Below are 13,555 nucleotides of genomic sequence, written 5' to 3'. Positions count from 1 at the left end.
GGTGTTGTCTTGGCCTGTCATTCCATCATGGTCGATAAAGTGAGTACTCTACTACTCTTTTTGTAAGTCCTATAGGTGGACTTTCCCCCATCAAAATAATGTGGAACTTTTGTTTGTTGCGGTTGCACCCAATTCAAGAGCCGAATGGCTCACAGGGCTTTACCAAATACATGAAACTGAAATGAAACAAATGTAAACAGGCGATGAGCACCAAAGCCTGGACAAGAACTCGAGCGACGTTGTATTAACCCACAGGTCGACTCCATGCCCCAAGATGACGGTTCCAACGCACACAGAATCAAGGAATTGCGCGATGACATTGAAGCAAAGAAAAGGCAATTGTTAAAGGAGGTACGTGCGATAGTGTTGCGTGTACACAAGCAGTAGAAACACTCGATACATACATCCAGACAACATGTTGAGATAAATGTGCACCTGCATTTACAATTGCGTGACTCCATTTATGAATGGTGCTGCCCCCTTGTGGATGAATGACGTCAAGGTGTCATGTTAAGCATGCAATGATATGGCTACATTATGGAACCTCCTTTGCCAGTACCAAAATAGAGGGAAACCTATTCTCACATGCGTAATGATGCATTAGTCATCATTTAAGATCGATTTTTATGCTCACGCTCGATGTATAGTCACGCTTGTGGGAATCGGTGATACTTGTTACGTAAATGTGATGCAAATGATGCACGAGTGTTAAACTTCGAGCTGCGCTGTGGGCAGCAGGTGGCAGTGCAGCACAATCTGTGGTCGACGTGCAGGACGAGACGGCTGCCTGCCGTGAGCCTGCGCTGACCAGTGAGGCGAAGTACGCAGAGTAATCATGGCGCTCACAGCTCGGAGAGGCCTTCATCCAGCAGTAGGATGGCAAAGGACTGCCCAAGTACCGAGTGAATACAAGGGCTTAAATAAAGAAAGTTTCAAGTTTATTTTGATTAACCAGATGAGAGCTCAAGAGACCAGGATAGTCTCGTTTGCAATGGTGGCTGTGGTCACTAAATTGATAAAAGCAATAACATAAAGTACAACAATTAAGCCAATTAAACTCTTGAGCAAAAACAACAAAATAGCAATTAGAGCAAAGAGGACCAAATAGAATTCAGAGCCACCTTGCGTCACCGTGCGTCACCGTGCACCATCGTGCGCCACCGCGCCGCCCGCAGGAGTCACTGAGCGAAGCGGAGGCACGTGCCGTGGAGGCTCAGCTGGCGGAGGAGGCTCGGCTCGGTGGGCTCCACACGGAGCTGAGGGAGCAGCTCAGGAGCCTGCTCCACCTGGCGCAGGTGAAGGCCGAGGAGCGCGAGCAGAAGTCCCGCGACAGCGCCAAGGCCAAGGTGTGTGCGTGTGTGCCTGCGTGTGTGCGTGTGTACGTGTGCGCCTGTTGCGCCAAGCGGCGATGCCTCGACCGTGGCTTTACGAGCGTCAGTCGACATGGCCAGTGTCCTCATTTATAATAATTCTAATGATATTTTGCATTCATATGGCACTTGTTTAAATCCCTCAGAAACTCATCTACATCGCATTTCATCCCGAACCTTCGTAGGGCACCCCCATTGCCAGGTATCCCTGTGTGGCACAGGATAACGCAGCACCTGGCCTGCCAGTAGGGGGCATTAGTGGGCCAGTAGGGGGCGATGACTACTGCTGCTGTTTCTATGGAGATTTTTGTGGTGTAATTTTAGTAATTTGTAAAAAAATTACCGTGACGTCGGCGCACAATGGCCTACAGGATCTTTCACGTCCACTGTGATGAAAGCAGGTGGCGCGTAGTATTTTATTACTCACAACTCTTGCAGTCGAGGAATCCTCTTGAACACATTGCACACTCCATATTCATATTTTTGTCTTGGCATAATAAAAATGATCACAAGACTAAAATATGAATATAGAGTGTGTGAACATGATGATTTTCATAATCATCATTATGTCAATCCACTGCTGGATGAAGGCTTCCCTAAGATGATGCCATCACTAAGTCATGAAGTCTAGCACTGTAGCTAGCAGCTGCATACGCTCTAATGTAATCACGCCATCTCCGTGGCTAATGTCATTTTAGGTGAATTTCCACCTTTAGCGGCTACTCTGAGACATTGGGCTCGCTGAGCCCTCAACACTTGTCACTGATGGTCATCCTTGGAAGAGATATAATCATAAGATGATCGCCTCACTTATATACCTGCATTTATCCAAATGGAACAAAAGTTACAAAGTGGAAAAAACTTATAGAAGCGCATCGCATATGTATACAAAGAGACAGACGGTCGAGTGCATAGGCCAGGGAACATTTGCATTGACCATTTAAAAACGTTAAGTGGGCTGTAGGCAAGACGAAAGAGAGAATGACAGCCAAGGGAGCGAATGTACGAAGAGGATAACGTCCACGGAGAGGGTGTGTACTCGAGTGAGATGGATGGGTGGCGTTGACCTGTGAAGGCCAGCATGCGGCAGTGGATAGACTATGAATGAAGATGTTCTCGTCATTGTTGACTGAGGCTAGCCTGTCCGAGTCTCACCACTCTTGCGATGTGCTTTGTGTAGATTCGATACGAACGGATACTGCAGGAGGTCAAAGCCAAGGACCTCTCCATCGTGGACCACAGGAAGAGGCACCAGGAGATCGTGTTGAGGTAGCGACGCGAAGCGCAGCTGCACGGCATGGCGATGTTTAACGGCAAATTAACCTCTCAGGCCAGATGGCTTTAACCATCCCTAGAACAAGAATTGGAATAGGTGACCAAAGCCTTTGCCGTTGCAGCACTAACGGTTTGGAACAGCCTCGTTTCCTCCCTTAACACCATAAATCTTCCTTAGAAAAGTATCCTGGAGAAAAAGATTAGTGCTGGATACAACCACATTTGCAAATATGATTTGAACCTTATGGCGAGACCCCGGAGTCCCATAAGCCCCCGGCTCTCGCATGAACTGCGTTGCGACGTCATTTTATCTCTGTTGAAGGCGAACGATGTGGCAATCTATTCCTCTCGACGAGCTCTACACGATGCGCTAATCAAAGTTTAAAAGTTTTGTTTACGACTTCGGCAATTTTGGCAACGACGGGTGCTTCGTGAAGAACGAGAGGATTGATTTCTGGTGGGTCGCGGCGTTTATGTGTGCGGTGGGATGGAGTGGCCAAAAATACATTAATTAATTACGATTTTGACTTCTGTGTATTCGGGACCCCGGGGTCCTGCCATAAGGTTCCTTTGTAAATATAATCCTTGCCTATGTATCGATAGTTCAATTTTAATGTGCAATTTTATTGAAGGACTGTGTATTGTCTTGGTGAGGGCCACGTGGCGCTGTGTTAAGGACAGATATTTCCGGGTGATTATAGTCGGTATGAGGCTAAGCTGATCTTTTGAGTTCACACCTGGGTAAACATAATAAACTTGAACAGCCTATGTGGTCTACAAAGATAATCATCGTCTATGTGGACATCTGTAAAAAAGAGTTACATAGTTCATTGCATTCCTCCAGAATAAATAAAGATTCTGATTCTCTATATGAGCCAGGGTACCGTATTGTGTGTTTGTTGGGATTTGAGGCCCCTGCCTGCGGAGCTCACCGCGGGTGGCGTGACTGGCTGCAGGCTCAAGGAGTTTTCCCAGCTCTACAACGTCATCAAGCTGGAGCGCAACAGGTGCGCCAACATGATCCTGGCGGCGGCGCAGCAGAGCGCCGAGACTCGAGAGAAGCTCAAGATCCTGGAGAACGAGCTGGAGATCCTGGTCTCCTCATCCAGCAGCAAGGCCCTGTGAGCCCCTCCCCAGCCACAGCTAGCAAGTTGCTTTTGATAGAGCGTACTTTATTCTGGGGCCTCTTAGAGAGAGAGCCCTTTGTGTGCGGTAAGTGACTCTCACAACATCTCATCTTGACACATTTGAAAGGACACCCCCAGGGGCAGCTGTCCCTCTACTGCACAAGGTGATTCATTAATATGCAAGTACGGGGCGATGATTGCTGTTATGTGCAATTCCAACTGAGTGTCTGCGGTGTGATTTTTATAATTTGGCAGATTTGGACCATGATGCCAGCGCACAATTGCCTGCTCATTTCTGACGACATCAGGGGATCTTTAACGTCCACTCATGAAGCAGACAGCGCGTATTTTTACGGTTGACACTCCTGCACTAATAACCAGGGCGGCCTGCTGGATTCGAACTGCGAACCTCTACAACAAGCGACGAACGCACATCGTTTTGAAATGCAATTTGCATGAATAACAGCAGATAACAGCGACAAACATGATTATTATTGTTGTTGTTATGTCCTCGGTCTCCACCTGCCCCAGGATGGTCCAGAAGCGAAGGAAGAAGCACCAGACGGTGGCGCTGTCCCGCGATAGCGCCCGTGCGGACACAACGCGGTGCGGGCGTGAAGGGCGAGAGCTGGAGGAGCGGCGCCAGCACGGCCAGGAAACGCTGGCGAGGCTGCTCGCCCACGTCGAGCGAGCGCAAAGCGGCACCCGGGAGCTACGCTCGCGCCACGAAGAGGCCGTGCGTCAGCGCAGAGCCCGGTACAATCCACCACCCGCGCACGGTTTTAGAATGATCCCTTTCCTTCATCCCTCTCACCTAGCTTTTCCTCATCTTCCTGGCATTCGCTACTGAAGGTCGATATCCAAGCCACCCCACCACTTGATCACCACTTAATCTGCTTCAATCGACCTTTTCACCCCACCTTTTCACCCCACCTTTTCACCCCACCTTTTCTCCGTCGTGAAAAACGATCCTCAACTATGCGGACGGTTGGGCAGCTCCGCTGTCATGCGCAGGAGAGGTGGCACACAAACTATGACGGTGATAAATCATCGTGCCAAGACGCCCATAGCAACACACCAGTCTGGTAAGCCTGGTCCAAGGTAATCTGGACAGCTAGTGCCCATGCCAAGCTCATATAACCTGACTCGGCTCATGAAGGACTGAGGTGACCCTTGAGCAAGGATTGAACTCGCAAGCTTTACTATTACGAGTCGAGAGCTCAGTCAGGTCAGTGCCACTTAGATGTAGGTGCTAGGTCAACGCAAAATAATATGATACGTAACATAACTGTTAGCGTCGTTGTGGAGAATGTAGCAAAAGAAAAAAGAATTACTTCGTTACTTATATTCTCCACAACGATACCAACGATGACGTTATTCGAGGTTGTCTATTGAGTGCGGATGAAGCTGACCGCATGCTGGGGCCTGCGCGGGGGGGGGGCGGTGGCAGGGCGTCCCAGCTGCTGGAGCGCGAGGGCGAGGTGTGCGCGCTGTACGAGCGCCTGCACGTGGGCGACACGGCGGCACGCGAGGGCCACGTGGCGCTGCAGGCCCTGGAGGAGGAGGCGCGCTTCTTGGCCATGGCGCGCCTCGAGGAGACGCGGCAGCTGGGCCTGGCACGCCGCGACGGCCCGAGCCGGCGCACGCTGGACGAGCAGCTCATCGGCCTGCACCTGCAGGTGCCCGTGCTCTGGCGGTTGTGCAGGAAGAGGCAGGCCCAATTGGGTGGCTCTGGGCACTAATACTTATCGTCATCATCAGCCATGCATGATTAAAATAATTGCAATTTAAAATTGCTTTGCAAAAAAGGTGTCCTGCGTTGCTAGAAGGGATGATGGCTGATGGTCTAGACCAGGGGTGGGGAACATCCGGCCCGCGGGTCGTATAAGGCCTGCAAAATCATTTAGTCTGGCCGTGCCAAGGCAACCGCACGACTCGAAATTCAATAAATCTAGGCGCTTTTTTCATAGCAACATAAATTTAATTTTGTATGGCCCACGAATGATGTTATAAATATCCAAATGGCCCTTGGCAGAAAAAAGGTTCCCCACCCCTGCACTCTAGACCAACGACTGAATGACAGCCAAAGGCCTGCCTCACCTGGTTTCCTTGCCCGATCCCCTGCACCTGCCCAGGCAAGTGAATCTGAGAGACTGGGGCAGACCCAAGTTGCTCGTCATCATCATCATCATTAGTTTGTGACGTCATCAGCCATAGTCTGTATCCAGATTGTTTGGCTGCAATATATTTCTCCAAGTCCCGTTGCTGCTGCTGTTGCGAGTTATCACGCGGCGGCTGCGTGTGGATGTTGCTGCTGCCCTGCACAGCTGTTGCAGTACCAGGACCACATCCGTGAGCTGGAGGGGCAGCTCGAGGACCCCGAGGGCCGCAGGGTCCGATTCCTCGAAGGAAAGGACCTCTCCCCCAGTGAGCTCGCCAGGAAAACTGAGGAGGTGGGGGCCCTTGTGTTACTAGCAATGCTGTCGCCACTTGTACAGTAGTTTATTATTAAGCTTTCGCTGTAAGATATACAGTAAGTCCTCACTTAACGAGTGTTCACACAACGCGTTTTCGATATGACGTGGTTCTTCCACGCACAACGTGCACCGTTATAGTGCAGAACGGGCACCGTTTTCATAGGAAATGCACACCGTTATAATGCGGAATGTGCACCATCATCAGCTCTCAAAACCATAATTCAATGCATGCACCGTTAGATTATATTGACTGATATGCATCGTCAAACCCTTTTTGTATTCTAATATCTGGCTGGGTGGCGATCTGGATAGAGTGTTCGACTCACAATCTGAAGGCTGGATACACTAAGAAATATGAAGAGCATTGACGAGCACCTGCCCCCATGATGTGCGAGGCTAAGTCGGCATTGTCTTCTCGCTTGCTCGCTTTGCGTGTTCACGTTTGCGGTGTTGGGTGAAGCTGGAGGAGCAGCTGGCGCACAAGGAGGAGCAGCTGCTGGAGAAACAGCTGGTGCTGGAGCAGGTGTCTCGGCTGGCGGAGCGTGCAGATGCACAGGCGCGCGAGGGGCACAACGACACTCTGTCGCTCGCTGGGAAGGTTCGAGTACTCCTCTTGTTCCCTCTGCCTGTGGACTTATCCCACCTACCGGTCCCCTCTCTACTCACACGATTCCCCTTCCCATGCACCGTAGGACTCACGATTCAATTCTCAAAAGGCAACTGTACTTCGCAGCCGGGCGTGCAATTCAGAGATTGCCGGCAGTTGAAACAATGGGACAAGGGTTTTAATTTCTCCCAATGTCTATTCAGTATAAATGGGTACACCGCTAATTGGCGACAGGCCACGTACGGTGGGGTAAAGTGTGATATCTCCCACCTCTTCCCCGCCCTGCAGGACAATGCAGGGCTGCGCCTGTACCTTTTTTACGGCACGGCGATCCACCCGCCCCCAAATGCCCTCGCCCGCGGCCCGTACGTACATGTCGAACTCCTTCCCCGCGGTACGCAGCCAACGCCGCTAATGGGAGGTGCGTGCCCACAGATGAACGGGGCGCGGGGCCGCCTGCGCACCCGCACGCGCCGCCTCATGGCGCTCGTGTCGGAGCTGGCCATGCGGCAGGCGGCGGCGCTGCGCCTGCAGCAGGAGGTGCGGGAGCGGGCGGCGCTGGTGGAGTCGTGCCACGCGCGACTCGCCCAGGGGCTGGCACCCTGCGACGGCGCCGAGCGCGAGTGGCGCAGCGCGCTCCGCGACGAGCACCGGCGCCGGTGCGAGCGGCTGGCGCGGCAGAAGGTGAGGGCGGCGGCGGCGCGGGCCGCGGGGACAGGAGGACGCGCGGGTTCACGCAGCCGCCCAGAGTTCACCGTTGTTTAGTTTGTTGTCCTTCCCCGCACCTCCGATGAGCACGGTTGGCTACGTACAATGCAAAAGAAATTCAACATACTTACATGTAATTGATATCTACGCCAAAATGTGACCTTCCTATGTGAGGATTTCCATCTCGCAATCAGAAGTCTCTTGAGTTATGTTCCCTTTGTATGGACATGAGTTGCTAAGCGTCAGGCACAAAGGCCCAAACCGTCAAGTGACCAGCGACAAACGGCCACATCGCAGTGTTAATGGATGAGAGTGGAATGTGTTTCTTGAATTGAGCGATGTTATTATTGTCAGAGCTTGAGGAGAAGAGATGATGGGAGGGAGTTCCACAGTGGAGCAGGTCGAGGGAAGCAGCAGAGAGAAGTGCATTTTAGGATCGCTAGTTTTGGATCACGTGGGTTTATGAGACTGCAAGGTGACAACAGCGTGCATGTGAAGACCTTTGAGTATTATCTCCTCATGTGTGGGTTTTCTCTGGGTGCTCTAGTGTCCTAACACGTGCAAAAGACACTCTTGTTGACTTGGCCAAACATCTTAATGCGTGCAGATCCCTTCTGCAAAGACAAAGTCTTGAGACTCACAATGTGATGTCTCATGAAATGACTGCAAACTGTAGCTCATATCCATAGCTGTATAACATTCTGTGTTATGGCTCCTGGAGTCATATCTCATTTGCGGGAGTTATATAAAAGAATATGTGTGAGCATGTAAGTTGATAATGTTGATGATTGTAATGGTGACTATTGTGGTGATGGTGGTCACAGATTTGAAGGTGGTCTTAGTCTATAAACATAAAAGATGTTGACAATGTCAATCATAAATGGGGCCAGCAACAAAGATGATGAAGTGGTTCGCGCGCTGTGCTTCAAACCCGGCGACTCGAGTTTGATTCCCGCTCGCGGCCAAAATTGCTGATCATTATCTGAACCAGTTCCGGGGCCTCCCCTAGCCGAGTCGGCCTCAAATGAGTACCCGGTGTGGCGTGTAAGCAACGCCACCATAGAGACAAAGGCTGGCCAGGCGTGGTGCATGGGCGCTGGCCACCCGCCCCCTCGACTGCCGTGCTGGCCTTCATAGGCGCTAATCGCAAATGGCACTTGCCCCAAAATTTGTTGAGGTGATACGGGGGATCTTTCTCTCTGCTGCGAACCCTGAGCCATAGCGACGACGCAGTTTTCACCATCTCCTCCTCCGCGCACGCAGGAAGAGGCGGCCGCGGCAGACCGGACGATGGCCGGCGATGGCGCGGCCTCTACCGCCGAGCCGCGACCCAATTGCTACATCCCCGACGACGATTTGGGACTCCCCGTGCCACGACCCTACGGAGCCCTGGCCCCGTTCAAGCCCAGCGAGGCAGGGGCCTCAATGAGGCACATCCGCAAGCCCAGCATCAAGCCCATCGAGATTTAGAGCAGGGCCTGCCAACCGCGGGGTCGTGCACACCCACGGGAGGCAACTGTGATAGAGCTGGCCTCTCTTCGACTATTTAAGGAATTGATCGCTCCACATTGCTCAACAAATCGGATAACACGACGGTAGTCGAAATGCAACGTCCCTAATGTGTTCCCACGTGTGACGGGGGACGGGAGGTCATGAGCAGAGTTTGATGGCGTCATGGTCATCATCGGCCGCGTCGCGCTAGCAGTGACGGCCGTCGAGTAATCGACGGCAGAAAGAGTCTCTCACATAAGTTTTAGTGGAGGGATTGACTTGGTCGCCTCGTCGTGCCAGCTCGCACCTGTCAAGGTAGTGGAGCGCCCAGAGGCCACATCCACACCTCCCCCTTTCCCCACTCTCGAGCCAGGTCTGGATGCATATTGAAGTAATTATGTCTCCTTGCACAAATAGTTTAAGACTGTTCATGACGTGACAGTCTTGTCGGGTGGTGGAGGGTTAATGACAAGAATTTTGTCATAAAACTACCACGTGGCCTAACCCAAAACCAAGCGTGGACTCATTGCCATGGCTACGAAAGCCGGGTCCTATGTTCCTCTTCCTGTCTCTCAATGCAATGCCAATCGTGCATCTTTGAGTACTCAACAGTTTCTACATATGTTTGAGTTGCGTCTTTAAGCACATGGGAAGGCTGAGACGTACATTAGATAAACTCTGCCACCCTGCAGTGTTGCACATGTGGGTTTCCTCCCATACGTATAAACACAATCTGGTTGCCAACTCTCTGGGTTTGACCCATGAACTGTGTATTGACATTAATACATTGTCTGAAAACATCTTAACATATATAGGAGACTGCAGAACTTGAGAAATTGTTGGTGCCGGCTCATCACCTGGCTGCTGCCTTCCCAGTTGTCTGTGGTTCCTCCCCGTGCCTCTGAGTTGTTCTCTCATTGAGAGCGAGTGAGTAATGTGTGGCGGCACGTTGCAAGTTAAATTGATTAATGTTACAGTGGCATTCCACTCAAAAAACCAAACAACAAAGCGCCATTGAAGCCGACTACTCATTTGTATTCGATTTGCCAAATCATATTATGATAAATCATTATATTATAAAAATTATTAATTGTGACTGCTGTTTTTTAGATGTTTTGTAATTGTATGATTTGCCAAATTCAGACTGAATGATGGAATATGAACCACATGTTTTTTTGGTTATTATGGAAGCAATTTGTTTTCGTTATTTGTGTTATCCCAATGGCAACGTGTGGCTGTAGTGTGAACATTCACATAGTATGTGTTGGCGCAGTGTAGCAATATGTTGAAACGGTGTTGTCACTAAGTAACCCTTATGTCTTGACTTAAAGCTTTCGTGACTGCAGGAATTCATATTCTTTGGGTCTTTCGCTAAAGTCACGTAGATAGAAATAATAAAATAAATATGTAAATATCAGGATGTTTCGATCGCAACAGCAGCTCTCCCACTGTATTTTTTTACCTGATGACGATTGCTTGTTTTGCGATCGATACGTCGTGATATTTTTTTTTTATTATAATTTTTCTATTTACGTGGCTTTAAACATATTATTCTTGAATTGTGTGAAGTTTTCCTATTTAAAATGTGCATGGTGGCAACATCATTGTTTCACGTGGATAAATTGTACCCATCAGTGGAATAAGTGTGGCTTATGCTGCCCTCCCAGTCGAAGATGGATATAAGCCACAACCCAGGGGAGCTTATGTCTTAAATTGTATTGATTAACCAACCTTTTCTGCAAATAATAACCTTGTAAACGTATAACAATCGTAACAATGCCTTTAACATATGTGCAGAATTGGTTCGGTTCAGTTGAGTACTTCCCTACCAAGTGGCTTCTGCTGTATCGCAGCAGTGAACAGATATGCAATCACACATGCACACATCGGAGTGAGAGAGAGAGCCCAGCCACAGCAACACTTCCTGCAATGGGCATGCATGTTGACAGCGATAGGGCTCGCCATTGTTTATAGTTGGTGCCTACGCAGCATTTAAATAAAGACACAAATGCAGAAGCAAACCAACCGCTTTGTTTTTTTTAACGGTCGCCGATTGATGTATTTTATCCAGCTGCAACGTCAACTTAAGAGTCATTGTGAGGACATCAGACATCACGGATCGAATCCAACATTCACAGCGGGTGAGATTCCATGGCGAGGTAGATCATGAGATGGATGTGGAGCATGGGAGGAGGAAGCACACGACATCGATATTACCCATTGGGCCATCATTATTTCTGGCCATGAGCTGAAGCAGGTCGCCATTGCATTTAATTTAATCAACACAGTGTGAGCAGACAGCAGTGCCAATTAGAGACGCTATTAGCATGAATTTGCGTTTCTTAAATTACTACATAACATTGCATTACCACCGGCCATCATTACAGTGAAGTGCCCTGCCCAAGCCAACTTACTTTTATTAACAGTTCACACGATGTCTCTAACGCCAGCTCTCATCCATGTTCCTCTTGCAGTGTATCTGTGTACTTCCAGGCATGCAGCAACTCTCCATGCATATTTGTTCAGCTTTTGTTCCGTTTCTCGGTTACTGCCCTTAATTCTAATCCATATGCCATAGCAGGGAGCATGCATTGATCAAATAAAAATTCGCAAAGTGATCCATATATTGTAAAAAGAAAATCTGATATCGATATCCCATCGCATTTACTGGAGCAGGGCGTGGTGTGCAATATCGCCTGTCACGTCTCGTATCCCGTGTCTGTAAATCGCTCTTCAACTAAATCGTTAAGAGTAAAGGTAGTCACCCCTTTGCCATTACCATAGTGGAAAAGGCAATGAATGGCAAAACGCACTCACCGGGTTAAATGGAATAACACGGAGGTGAGCCCTCTAACCAGAATGCCACCACTCGACACAACTTACATGCACATTGTCACGGCGGATACTTAAAGGCCAGACGTCAGCAGTCGTGGCTTCTCGATTTCCAAGCTCACCATCTGATGAAGCTCAAAGTGGTTCGAGCAAAACGTCCTTGTAAATGTATTTTAAATTCAGCGACGAAAAGTCTCAAGCCACCGGTGAAGAGTAGGAGCTCTGTCGATCAGCACGTTGGCACGTATCGTTCACATCTGTAAACGTGACAATGTTTGTCAGGTGGCGGAGGGTTCATGACAAGAACTTTGGCATAAAAACAAGGAAGTGACTCTCCCAAAAGCACACGTTTGGATCCTTGTATTGGCTAATAGAACCGATGTTTTAAGTTTACGCAGATGGCCTATTTAATCTTCTTGGCTGCCAGGCAAATGCTGTCAGCGAGCACCTATTGTAGCTGGCATTGCGTGCGGGGGGGTCGGGTGATGTGGAAGTTGAGCGCATCACCCACCGCACCGGGTACAGCGGCTTTAGGGCAGAGTTTTCCTCGGGTAGTTCAGGCCAGGTGCAGGCACCAATTGTTCTCAGATGGTGGATAGGCACGAATTGAAGCCAGGTGCCAACATTATGGAGAAGTGCGTCAAGCGCTGCACGATCGCTCCCAACCCGAGCGCTCGCCACTCTGCCCTGTGCACTTCTGCTTTGTGCCGCGTGCGCCGCGTGCGCTGTGAGCGCAACTGCCGCTTGGAGCCATCTATTTACTGAGCGAGCTGCATCGGCAGCGTGTTTTGACGAACTGCAGGCAGCTCCAAGTTCTGCTTCGTGCAAAGAGCTGACCAAAATGTTAGCAAACAACGGGACTTTGCGGAATGGGGAATTCTACTGAGTTTGGGGAGGCAATGGTGGCATTTTCCCACGTCTAAACACCACACATAGAGAAAGGCGTTTCAACCGACAAATATCAATCGACTGAACGTCGCAATGTTTTACAACCTCGGTGGGTACTGCACCCTGCAGCCAGTCCATGCAACTCAAGTACTGAAAGGCCGCGTTGCTCAAGCAGCCGAGGTAGGTCACGCAGGCCGAGCGTTCTCGCAGAGGGTGGAGGATGCAGCCTCTGCAATGCGAGCAGCAGCCCGGGGACTTCAGCAAGGTCCCCCCGTGGACAGATTCGAGTAAATGACTCGCAAGCAGCAATCCAAATAAATACGAAGACAATTGCGCCTCATAATTCCCATGTCTCTCCCTCCACACAAACAAAACAAATAAAAAAAATCTGTTGTTTTACACATCCCATCAGCAGCCTGCTTTGAACCGTCGAGTTCACCCCTGTAGTGGATAGCGCAAGTCCACGTCGTGTCGGGTTGCTGAGTCAGGCCTGAAGCAACAAAGAGCACTGGCAGGAGTTGCTCGGAAACCGATGATGATGATGAGGGTGCTGGTGATGGCTGTGGTGGTGTAGTCGGTGGAGTGGTGGCACAGTGGTTAGCACGCACGCTAGAGACCTCGACGACCGACTTTGATTCCCGGCTGGTCCTAACATCAGTGGTGATTATTTGAATTGGACCGGGACTTCCCCTAGGTCGACTCAGCCTTAAATTGAGTACCCCGTGCAGTGTATAAACATGAGCATTGGTGAGTCAAAGGCGACCGAGCGTGGTGTTGGCC

General features: G+C 50.0%; 1 protein-coding gene across 2 annotated transcripts in view; it reads left to right on the top strand.

Annotated features, from left to right (window-relative positions):
* CCDC146 (coiled-coil domain containing 146) overlaps nt 1-11,275 on the top strand; it is a 38,356-nt gene extending 27,081 nt beyond the window's left edge. The window contains exons 10-19 of one of the 2 annotated variants that reach the window (XM_078876404.1): nt 256-351; nt 1,176-1,295; nt 2,551-2,639; nt 3,602-3,766; nt 4,304-4,528; nt 5,223-5,451; nt 6,100-6,225; nt 6,710-6,847; nt 7,292-7,540; nt 8,828-11,275. In XM_078876404.1, coding sequence (XP_078732530.1) covers nt 256-351; nt 1,176-1,295; nt 2,551-2,639; nt 3,602-3,766; nt 4,304-4,528; nt 5,223-5,451; nt 6,100-6,225; nt 6,710-6,847; nt 7,292-7,540; nt 8,828-9,034 — 1,644 coding nt within the window. In that variant the 3' untranslated portion in view covers nt 9,035-11,275. Of the gene's footprint in view, nt 1-255; nt 352-1,175; nt 1,347-2,550; nt 2,640-3,601; nt 3,767-4,303; nt 4,529-5,222; nt 5,452-6,099; nt 6,226-6,709; nt 6,848-7,291; nt 7,541-8,827 lie in introns of both variants that reach the window. The other variant, XM_078876403.1, reaches the window with a different exon arrangement.
* The last annotated feature ends 2,280 nt before the right edge of the window (nt 11,276-13,555 follow it).

Source organism: Lampetra fluviatilis, chromosome 44 (assembly GCF_964198595.1).
Source record: "Lampetra fluviatilis chromosome 44, kcLamFluv1.1, whole genome shotgun sequence".
Taxonomy (NCBI): domain Eukaryota; kingdom Metazoa; phylum Chordata; class Hyperoartia; order Petromyzontiformes; family Petromyzontidae; genus Lampetra; species Lampetra fluviatilis.
The sequence above is the reverse complement of the archived record's forward strand: the minus strand, read 5'-3'. Positions and strand labels throughout refer to the sequence as shown.